Source organism: Mytilus edulis, chromosome 6 (genome assembly GCF_963676685.1).
Source record: "Mytilus edulis chromosome 6, xbMytEdul2.2, whole genome shotgun sequence".
Classification (NCBI taxonomy): domain Eukaryota; kingdom Metazoa; phylum Mollusca; class Bivalvia; order Mytilida; family Mytilidae; genus Mytilus; species Mytilus edulis.
The window spans coordinates 31,658,565-31,671,174 of record NC_092349.1 but is presented as its reverse complement, the minus strand read 5'-3'; the positions used below and the strand labels follow the sequence as shown (position 1 = coordinate 31,671,174).

The following is a 12,610-nucleotide window of genomic DNA, read 5'->3' as shown; positions in this document are numbered from 1 at the left end:
TGCAAATTTTTCAGATACTTGTATTCTTAAGTTATAAGTTTGTCTCATATAAATGTTATAAAACTCTTACACAATGCTAAGAAACACCCCACACAGACTTAATTTGGGCAAAGAGTCATTTACTGTTTTAGAGTTATGCCCCCTTTTAACTTTGAAAATTGCAAAGCTTTAGCAGTAGCATTTGTGTCCTTAGGCCCATTCTTCAAATGTTATTCTTTTATTGATAAGAGTTAGTATTCTATATTTTTGAATGGAAGTGTTGAGCTTGACCAGGGTCACAGAGTTGGCTGTGTATACACTAAACTACTCTCGATGACTGAATACAAGTGTTTGTCATGATGAGATTTCTATAAATCTGTGTAATACACTAAAGTACACACTGGAGATAATTTGAAGAGAAGTGTTCATCTTGGTTTAATATTGGACTGTATTCTGTAGATTTAAGGATGGATTAATTTGCCTTTTCAGAATTTTAAGGATTATGGGTAATCTCATTGTTCCTACACCAAAATGAACATAACTCTGTGTCATTGGTTCAATTTCCATTGTTTAGAACGTTTTAAACCAATCACAATGTTTTGGTGTGTACTTTTGAAAATATTACCCAGAATGGCAAGGCTTTATATTCTGGAATGGCGAATTGTGTCCTGCTTTTTATAAAATTTATATTTAAAGATTTTATATCATAAAATTGATGAAAAATGTAGATATATACATGTAGATATATATGTTTTCTCTAAAAGACAAGTTTGAAAATAACCTCTTAACAAGTAATTCTAAAAGAATTTAGTCCAACCCTTAGAAATTATGTGAATTCTTGAAAATTGCAAATCTCATTTTGAATTAATGTCATCGTTTTCATGATTATGTCATTGATGTTATAATGAACACAATATCCAGATCCAATTAAAAGATATCTTGTTTGGTTTGGCTATAATATATTCATGAGCTCTTTATGGATGTATGATTCAATTATGTAAGCAATTGTACATGTATTAGCTGGTTTTGAATTTTAAAATATTTTGACCCCAAGCATTGATGAAGAGACATTAATTGGCTAAATCTGAGTCTGGTGCAGTTGAATTGTAATTGTTAATGTTAATTTAAGCAGAACTTTACATTTCTGTCAAGAATTTAAATTTCATATTTGAATGAATTAAACCAAAGGTAACACATGTTGCAACATATATTACTTTATGTACATGTATATTTGCATTTAATGAGAGAAAACTTTTAGTTTTATATTACATTCATGACATTATTGATTGTTGGATAGATATGTTTTTACATTTATGGATGCTAAATGTATGTATGTTTTATAATCACTCTTATATATACTAAATTCAAATGTTTTATATTACATGTATTATGATAAATAAAAATTCTGTAAAACATGATTATTTTTTTTTTGACTCATTGGCAATCATATCACATCTTCTTATTTTTATATTAAATGAAAAATATCATAATACAATAAAAACATATTTTAAACATGTTCTAAAAATCTATCATCACTGCTATTTTAAAAGAAGGTCCTCCTATATGTCTATGATTTTAGGCCAATTTTCTCTAATATTTATATCTCAGCACCCCATTATTCTCTGTTCTTTATTTTTAGGTATATTTTTCTGTATTCTTTCAATTTTTTTTACTTTTATTCTGTAAATCCCATCCAGACCCCTTAGTTATATGTGAAACACCAAATATTGAAATACTATGACATTTAAAGTTAAACATCCTTTGTAATGAGGGGTTAATTTTCAATGATTATGGCAGTAAATTATTTGTAAATTATACAGTCATAAATGTTCGATAAACATGATAAAAGGAAATTGAATTGGACAATATTTGTGAGGTTTATCAAATTTATGCCTTATTTGTTGTGCCTATATATGATTTTGGGATTGGAAGTAAATTAAGATTTCTAGGAAAAAATCAACCTAGTAAGTTCATATTTGATTTTTTTTTTTAAATGAGTAAAAAATATATGTCAGTAGGCTTTTGTGGATTTATTTACAAATTTTTGTGGAACGAGGAAAAAAAGATCATTCCAAGAAACCTGAATTGATTTGATGGTTTTTATAATTACAATCACTGTCAGACTGTATCATGTGTATTACTAACATGTAAATCCTCAGATTTTGATTTATTATGCAACATATGGCAGGCCAGGTGCAATCGACTGTTTAATTGACTAGGATTGTTTGCCTTCACCAATTGTGATGAAACTTATACACAATGCAAATGACAACAAGACACAGATCATTTTGGTGGTGTCACTTTGACTGTTCTCAATTTAAGCCCCTCTATAATGTTATATGCGAGCATGAATATCATAAGTGTCTCATGGACACATTCTCTTTTTTAGACATTTATTATACTCCACGCAAAGAAGGTTGCGGAGGGTATAATGATTTTAACCTTTCGGTCTGTCTGTCTGTCCATCCGTCCGTCAGTCCTGTTTCTTGTCATTGCAACTCCTCTCAAACCACACAACAGAATTTCATGAAACCTTTTTGATAATAAGAACATACTTTGTAGATGTGCATATCGACAGGATATTAGGATTCAATTTTTTTCTAGGAGTTACGCCTCTTTGAACTTATTTGTTTCAATATATACTGCAACAGTTTGTAATCACAACTCCTCTAAAACCACACAACATAAATTCATGAAACTTGGTAGATAATAAGGACATATATACTATGTAGATGTGCATATCCAGAGGAAATTATCATACATTTTTTTTCCTTACCGTTATTTTATTTCTCCAGTGACAATGTGGGGACGTGGGGTGTGTAAGCGTGCTCATTTAAAGGTTCTTTAATTTTAGATTTATTATATACAAGTATATATATGCCAACTATTGATTCTAAAATATACACATGGAAAAAAGTATTGCAACACCTTGATATTTTAAAACTTGAAAAATCAGCCTCTTATTTTCAATGGAATATGATAAAATATTTGTAAATTTATATTGAAATGTAGTTAATGATAACAAAAAAATATGAAGAAAAAATCTTTTATTTAACCAAAATTTTTATAACAAAAAAAAGTGTTTTTAGTACAAAAAATGCATTTTACAACTTTTACTGTAGTCGAACTTTACAACGTCAGACATTTCAAAATTAATCTTTAGATGATTGTTCACATCATGGTTGATCGTTATACGCCAAAGAATTAGTACTTTGTGCACAGCCTCCATTCAAACGGATAACCGCATCTTAACGTCTTCTGATTCCTGCCATAAGTCGACTAATTTGTTGCGAAGATAGCAGCTTCCATTCCTGACAAAGGGTATTGTTTATTTCATGACTTGTTTGACAATATTGTACCATATGTGCTCGATATGGTTCAAATTCGGGCTACGATCGTGCCAAGGAAGATAAACCAAATTCCATTGGAAAAATAGTTCTTCCTCCACGATGCTAATTTTCAACTTTGGCGAGCTCTGCCCTATATTGGATACGGGCAACTGTGTGTCTGTTCGTAGGCAAAGGTCCCCGAAATGGTTTTATCGCATGATAACCAGGAGTGATGAGCCGATCTCGAACAGTTCTTGTTTAAAGGCTCCTGTATGGTCATCACTCTCTTTTTAGGATTGTCTTGTTTGCAATGGGTTTCCTTCTGACTAACCTTCAATATGCTTGATTTTCCCTTCATTATGCAGGGGGTCGATCTTCTTGATCTCGAAAGGTTTTTAACATCGTTTGTTGCCTGATTTTTATTCTCAAAATGACTTATTATAGCGGAATGGGGATGACCAACAATACATGCAATTGTCACAACGACATACCTGCTTCTCTCATGCTGATTATCTGCCATCTTGCTGCAGTTATGAGTTGTGGATGCCCAATTACAAGGTGTCAATCACATAATTTTATAAACTTGGTTATTTAAAGTGTTGAAAACAATGAGGATTAAAACATCTGTTTTATTGTTTACGAGTACAGTAGCTGCATGCGCAGATAATCTATATTTATTGATTAAACTCAGATAATATTTAAATAATGTTTAACTAGTTCTATTTCAACAAATTATATCACGAAAAAATAAAGAGTGTTTTTTTAATTTGAATTTCAATTTGGTGTTGCAATACTTTTTTCCATGTGTATAGATAAATTTATGTTATTGGTTGAATTTAAAGTTATATAATTTGTTTTCCATTTCATACATGTGTCATATATAATGTCTGGAAAATCTGTGTTAAAGAGAACTTAAAATTTCTATTATGATTTTTATTTAAATTTTGCACTGAACTTTAAAAAATGTATTTTAAACACTTATGCACACATTAAACATGTTAACATTAATAAGGAAAGGAAGATAAAAATCCGTTATGATAATAGGATTAATATTTAATTTAACAATTTAAACTATAACTTTTATTTCAAATGTCAACTATTGAAAAATATATAAACAAAGACGTGAAATATTGCTAGTGAAATTTTGTAAGAACCAAATTCCATACTAGATTATAATTTGTAAGTTTAATTTTATATATACATTGTATACAGTGCTTGTTTAACTTGTTATATGAAATAGACACAAAATGTATCATGTATATCTAAGTTATGGGATTTTATTCATGAAAAAGTATGAGATTTTTTCCATTTTTCTGACTAGTACTCAATAATGCTTTGAACAATTCAAGAAACTTTGTTTATATATATTGACATACTTAAGTTACATTTTTTGATTTAAAAAAAATTCTATATCAATAAGAAAAAGGTGGGATGTTGCAGTTACAATTAATTTGAAATCACCTTTAGCAGTTTTCATGAAATTTTGATGGTTTGATTTATCTATTGTAATTAGCTCATTTTTATTCCCCACCTACAAAAGTAGTTTGTTAGTTTGTCCCTCTGTCCGTTCGTCTGTTCGTCCCTCTGTCTGTCCTGCTTTAGGTTGAAGTTTTTGGTCAAGGTAGTTTTTGAAGAAGTTGAAGTTCAATCTACTTGAGACTTAGTACTCCTGTTTCCTATGATATGAACTTTCTAATTTAAATTCCATATTTAAGTTTTGACCCCAATTTCATGGTCTACTGAACATGCAAAATGATATTGCATGTGAGTCATCTGTGTACAATAGACATTCTTGTATTTTTGATTAATTTCTGATATGACATTGCAGACTCATGTTGCTGATCATGAGTTACAAAACTTTATTAGTCGACCAATCCTTAAAAAATTGGCCTTTTTTTCACATTTGGATCAGATGGTTACAGATTTTATTTTACTATACATGAACTTAAAAATTAATATAAAGTTGTACTTTTGATTTCAGAACTTGAAGCTATAGCTTTACTAGAGAGTGAGTCTGAGTCCTCAGGAGGAGAGATGTATACCGAAGAATCTAAAAAGAAACATTTCACTGTAGAGGAAGCTGTAGAAGCAGTTGGATTTGGCTGGTTCCAGATTCGACTGTACTTCATGTGTGGTTTGTTTACTGTAAATATTACTGTGTTTATAACAATGGTTTCAAAATACTGTGGATTTTAAATTTATGTGATAACAATTTTCTTGAATTTTGAGCTAGGGGAAACCACAAATTAATTTTTTTTCAACAAAATGAAACAATGAAATTAATTTAGAATTGACTCTCAAAATACCAATATTTCTTTAATCACCTAACAATATTAATCCACAATATGCATGTTATATGAAACATATTTGAATCATGTCAATGAGAGTCAGCTAACAATGAAAATAACCAAAAGACATCTAGAGGGCAATATATAGTCATGACAAACCTCAATCAAAAGACATCTAGAGGGCAATATATAGTCATGACAAACCTCAATCAAAAGACATCTAGAGGGCAATATATAGTCATGACAAACCTCAATCAAAAGACATCTAGAGGGCAATATATAGTCATGACAAACCTCAATCAAAAGACATCTAGAGGGCAATATATAGTCATGACAAACCTCAATCAAAAGACATCTAGAGGGCAATATATAGTCATGACAAACCTCAATCAAAAGACATCTAGAGGGCAATATATAGTCATGACAAACCTCAATCAAAAGACATCTAGAGGGCAATATATAGTCATGACAAACCTCAATCAAAAGACATCTAGAGGGCAATATATAGTCATGACAAACCTCAATCAAAAGACATCTAGAGGGCAATATATAGTCATGACAAACCTCAATCAAAAGACATCTAGAGGGCAATATATAGTCATGACAAACCTCAACAATAGATGCACATCTATATAGATTCTACCACAAAATCGAGTGTGATACGATATTTCATTGTATTTATCCACTTGAGACAGTTAAATTTTCAAATTTAAGAGGCTTGCCAAGCATTTTAAATATTTAAAATTTAACTGTTGAGAGTGGATAAATATCATATTACACGAGATTTAGTGGTAAAATCTGGTTCTCTAATGATTTTCAATCAATATGCAGGCAAACTTATTCCTTCCTTTAGATGTGCTCTTTCTATGTGACGTCATCAGGCATGGCCACCTTTTTTCATGCCGTCACAATAGAAAATTCAGAGGAAAGCAAGAAAATTCGAAGTCATAATCGGATTTTAACCAATAAAGTACTGAGATCAAACCGAACCACACGTTGATTAAATTTTTACAATGGGTGGAGAAAGGGATAATTGACCAAGAATTAGAGAAATATATATATATATATACAACATGTCCATAAAACTTCACTTTTGACTCATTATTGCATTTCACACATTATTAATTTGATTACATAATAATTTTCTTTTAGTAAGCAATATATGTATCATCTTTAATCTTGTGTTTTAAGTAAACGTAACTAAGTAATGATATGATTGATTTGACTACATTGATTGAAAGCAAGCTGTTGTATAATTTTTCTAAATTATGTGGGTCGAAAAATCTGTTGAAAATTTTAACATCTAAGAACATGATGTGACACCTACATTTATTTTGACTGCATGGAATTCTTTTTTTTTTTTGCCCCACCTACGATAGTAGAGGGGTATTATGTTTTCTGGTCTGGGTGTTTGTCCGTTGGTTCGCCCATTCGTTTGTTTGTCCATCTGTCCCACTTCCGGTTAAAGTGTTTTGGTCGAGGTAGTTATTGATGAAGTTGAAGTCCAATCTACTTCAAACTTAGTACAAATATTCCCTATCTAATTTTAATGCCAAATTATAGTTTTTACCTCATTTTCACGGCCCACTAAACATAGAAAATGATAGTGCAAGTGGGAACTTATGTACTAAGGACACATTCCAGATTGGTATTTTCATGACTCAGCAGTGGAGTTATTTTATCATTACTTTTATAACAAGATGGAATTTGCTATAATTTTATTAACCTGCATAGGCCGATGTGTCCCATACAATAAAATACACAAGTATATATACAGAATATAAACAGTGTCAAGGTTTCTATTAATTTGACCATTATAGTCTTAAGTCAAAAGATACAGGGATGAATATCTATTAAGTTGTCTCTAATTGACATGTTTTGACCAACCTGGAGATTGATGGTCAAAGAATGCACGTATGTCCAGTGTCACTAACTAATTGTAATGGCTATATGTCACCACCTGGTCTGCATGTAAACATGTTATATGCAACCTAGAGGTCAATTGAACAACCTTTTACAAGGTCATGTTTTTCTTAATAGATATTCCCCTGTATTTATTTTATTCAATTTAATAAACATTTTGAGAATATATAATCATAAATATAAATATAAATATATATAATATATTTATATATATATTTTAAGCCCATCATATTGTCACACTTTTACCAGGTTTACTAGGTTTTAATTGTAAACTTTAAGTCACATATTCTTTGACTTCAACCATTGTTATTTTTAATAAATTTTGTTATAAATTATTTTGTGACTTTCCAGGCAGCAGATTCCTTAGAGATGATGTTACTGGCTGTTATATCTCCTGTGTTGAGATGTGAATGGGGATTAGAACATTTCCATGTGGCTTTTATTACTACAGTGAGTAGCTGTTATTCTGAAGAAAAGAAAAATTGGTGGTATATGTCAATAAGACAGGAACCCAACAACAATAAAACAAATAAACCCAAAACAAATAGTGGCCGCTGTAGATGATAATACTACTTAAACTTCTTGGCCACCAAGGTTCTAGAAACAATGTTCTTAAGGTGGTACTTAACACTACAGGGAAATAACTCTGTAAAATCAGCCAAATGTTTTAATCACATTGTTAAGGAAATATTAAGCTTATGCTTCTCAATGATCATGAACAGTGTTTGTCAAACTACTATATATGAATGTTTTCAGATAAACTATTAAAGTGTGTGGTTCAAATTTTTTGAAATTTTATGACTTTGTTAAAGGGTCAAATGAAATATATTGTCAAAATTTTATGAAAATGAAATAAGTTAAATAAAATGAATAAAAAGTTTTTGGTACCAACTTAACTCTATATAACTATTAACAAAAATTAACAAAAAAATGAAAAATACAGAAGTCAAATGAAAAATTCAAAATGGAATGTCCCTTTGATATCAAATGGCAAAAATAAATGCTTACACAGATCAAACAAATTGAAAACAATAGTTATATTAGAACATCAGACATCACCAAAATTAAATTAGATTGTTTTGCATATTTTGAATAGCATTAAGCACAATGAAAATATCTAAAATCAAATGCTTTTCACTGATGAATATTACAAGGAAAGTACATGTCCATTAGGCAGTAATCCAACAATACAAAAAACATCAAAAGGAGAGAATAAACATTTCATTGAAATGCTATTGAAACAATAGGAAATGTTTGAGTAGATCTATGTAGACTTACATTTAGGACGTTATATCTTGATTGATAAAATATGTGTTGTGAAAATGCACTTATGAATATCCCTTTATAAATATTTGTGATGACATAATGTAATCCTATAATTTAAGGTTGTGTTTATTGGGATGTGTATCATGGCCCCAATATGGGGTGCCGTAGGAGACAGATATGGCAGGCAGACAGTGAGTATAAAAGGAGGGTTATAATATATATGTACTATGTATTTATCATATAAAAAAAGATGTGGTATAATTGTAAATGACAACACTCCACAAGAGACCAAATGACACAGAAATTGACAACTATAGGTCACTCTATGGCCGTCAACAATGAGCAATGCCCATATAATGCATAGAGATAGTGACTTTTTTATGACATTTTTTGGCCTTAGATAATTGTGGAACCAAGGTCAGAGAAGACCATTTTTATACCCACTTAGTAGAATTATGTTTTTTCAGTCTGTGCATCTGTTTGTTCGTCCGTCCTTCCTTTGGTCTGTCCCTTTGTCAGTCTGTCTGTTCTGCTTCAGATTAAAGATTTTGGTCATGGTAGTTTTTGATGAAGTTAGAGTCCAATAAACTTGAAACTGATAAGTACATATGTTTTTATGATATGATCTTTATTATTTTCATGCTAATTTAGAGTTTTGACCTCAATTTCACAGTCCACTGAACATAGAAAATGAAATTGTGAGTGGGGCATCTGTGTACTATGGATACATACTTGGTTCAATAGCATCAACATTTGTTATAGTTTATAATTAGGTTCTATAGCCATGGCCATTTTTTTTTTTAATTTTGACTTCAGCAAGACTTTTCTCTAGATTTTTTGTATATATTGGAAACCCAGAAAAAAATCAGGCTTTTTTTAAACCAAATTACTATTTTTTTATATTTATAAAATACTGTATATTCAGAAATTATTGCATTCATTCATTATTGCTATTCTGTCATTTTAGAATAAAATGCGATTTTAACTTTAGCGATCTTTAGAAAAATCTTTGAATTGATGGTAGTATTTAATTTATTTAAGTGCTTTGTTTTAAATGATTTAACAAACTGAGAAAAAAAATTCTGCACAATTTTCTTTCATTTTGCTGGTGCAATTATTATAGTTGAATATTTAATGTAACATACACCACAGCAATGGGTTTCCCCATCTCAGACTGAGAGATGACACAAATCTAGAATTGGTAAAACTTCAAGAAAACCCTCTTTGCACATAGGGGATAGGTTAAAAAGACAAAATCTACCTGATATGTATATATACATTACTGATGCAAGTTCTTTTTCAGCAAAAGAATATTTTTACATTGTTTTTTTCAGACATTATATATGGTAACATTCTGGATAGGATACTACGGGCTGTTGACAACGTTCAGTCCATCTTATTATTGGATCCTGTTTTTACGATGTCTTGTAGGTGGGGGTCTGGCAGGGTCACCTCAAAGGTATGTGTGTCAAATTATTTTAAACTTTTAATGCCTGTTTGAATACTTGCAAGCTTAGATGCACATATTGCTAGAATAAATCTGTGAAAAATTTAACTTTCTGAATTTTCTTGTTGAAACAAGGTTATTTATATTTGTGAATGTGCAGTGATATATATAACTCAAAGAATGTATGCTGGTTGTAGGGGAATTTAATTTTGAATGTCCCTTATGACTCTCCCACACTCATTTTTAGTAGATTACGGTAGCCCCGACTGGTACAAAATGTACATATCAGAAAAGTTCTGAAACCCTTTCCATAGACATGATGCTGTTAATTTCTTTGGAGGATTTAAAAAATAATTGTATGGTTTTCCCTAATTAAAATATTTATTTATTTTAAAAAAAATAGAAATTAATGTTTTGCTTCATTATATAAAAAAGTTCAAGATATTTGACTGCCATTTTGTTGACTGTCTGGATATTCCTAGAAAACATATTAAGGGAAATCACCAGTGTAGTATATTGATTTGCACATTAAAGCATCTTGTAGAATAAATTTATTTTATGATTTAGACTTTTGTTGATTGGCATTGTGCATGAAACTTTTACAAATAGATGATTCTTGTAATAATAGTGTGTTTAAAGTAGTGTTTGTATTTAGTTAATTTGCATATCATCTTTGCTAGTATTTATTTTTTTGTAATATGTAAAATTTGCATAAAAAATAGTGTTAGAAAAAACATAAGACCTTCCCCATCAATGAAAAATATAGGTAATATAAAACCAATGAATGTGTGCTAAGGTAGATAACTGCAATTATCAAATATTTAATTTATTCAAATCAAAACTTTGTTTCTATTAACATAATAAAGATATCTTTATTATTATTATTTAAAATAATAATGAAACATACAAAGTTTTCTCTTGTAATTACATTCATACATGTTCTAAACAAAACTTAATCATCAACTAATGATAATGATTTGATTTATATAACCATCTATTTACCATCAGCATACATTATAAAAAGGAATTCATAACATGCACAAAGGATTATTCCAGGAAATTAGAAAATAATATTTACCATGTTCACATGGAGAATGAAGTTTAGGACCTATTCTCTATATTTTAAATGCGCTTAATTTCATTCATATTAAAAATGTTTTTAAGCTATGAAGTGAAGAGATCATGGAAGAAATGAAAAATTTCTGTGTCATGTCAAATTTTGTAGCATGTCTTTTGATATTATTCAGTAAATATACCTTATAAACTGTCCTATATTTGGAACAATTGTGTTGTTGAATTGAAAGCTTAATGATATAGTTTCGCAACTTCTCTAATTCTTTGCATGAGTGATATATTCTGTTCAGAAAAAGTTTCTTTTTCATTTATTCTGCAAGCTAATTTATGTCATATGTCTTTGTAAAAAAAAAAATGTCTATCTTACAATGTTAAAAGTTTTAGTAGGAAAAGTGGATCTGCTGAAGTTATACAACAGTTTGATTTTTATGCCCCACCTACGATAGTAGAGGGGCATTATGTTTTCTGGTCTGTACATCCGTTTGTTCGTTCGTTCGTCCCACTTCAGGTTAAAGTTTTTGGTCAAGGTAGTTTTTAATGAAGTTAAAGTCCAATCAACTTGAAACTTAGAACCCATGTTCCCTATGATATGATCTTTCTAATTTAAATGCAAAACTAAAGTTTTGACCCCAATTTCACGGTCCACTGAACATGGAAAATGATAGTGCGAGTGGGGCACCCGTGTACTATGGACACATTCTTGTTAGCTCAGCATTTGATTGGTTGACCAACAGGGGTTCTTTTTAATGCATTTCAACGATGGATTTAAAAGGAATCAAATAAAGATTAAAACTACACAAAAAAAACACAGATGTACACACATTCAGCAGCTTGTTGTTTATGGTCCGAGACCACAATTGTCGTCCCTTGATTTTCGTTGTCCACAAATATAGTCCCTAGTGTTGACAGTGGGTTACTTGCCAATATTTTTTATACCCCTTCCAAATTTATTTCTCAAATGAAATGGCAAGTAGGGGGGTGAAATTACACTGTAAAAAAATTTGAATTTTTAAGGAAAGTAGTGATTTGGTCCAGTTGAAAAAGGTTAAAAACTAGCACTTCAGAAGCTGTCAAAAGATTCCAAGACGCCCTAAACATAAAATTGTCCATATTTTGAGTTAGAGCCGATGAAGTTTTCTATAATTTTGATATAATTTGTCCCAAAAGTAGTACAACACACTGTAAAAATTTCATTGAGAAAGCGCAGGTGGGATTTTTTTTAATTTTCATTTATGTTCTAAAAGAAATGCACTATGAAAAAATTGTGGTCTCGGACCTTATGCTTAAGAATACTGTAGATTCTT

At 30.2% G+C, this 12,610-nt stretch overlaps 1 protein-coding gene across 3 annotated transcripts in view; it reads left to right on the top strand.

Moving 5' to 3' along the window:
* Positions 1 to 12,610, top strand: part of LOC139527513 (putative transporter SVOPL) — a 37,703-nt gene that overhangs the window by 10,658 nt on the left and 14,435 nt on the right. The window contains exons 1-5 of one of the 3 annotated variants that reach the window (XM_071323012.1): positions 1,192 to 1,305; positions 5,290 to 5,453; positions 7,871 to 7,969; positions 8,905 to 8,976; positions 10,120 to 10,244. In XM_071323012.1, the coding sequence (XP_071179113.1) occupies positions 5,343 to 5,453; positions 7,871 to 7,969; positions 8,905 to 8,976; positions 10,120 to 10,244 (407 nt within the window). In that variant the 5' untranslated portion in view covers positions 1,192 to 1,305; positions 5,290 to 5,342. Of the gene's footprint in view, positions 1 to 1,191; positions 1,306 to 5,289; positions 5,454 to 7,870; positions 7,970 to 8,904; positions 8,977 to 10,119; positions 10,245 to 12,610 lie in introns of those variants that run through there. The other 2 variants (XM_071323011.1, XM_071323014.1) reach the window with 2 other exon arrangements.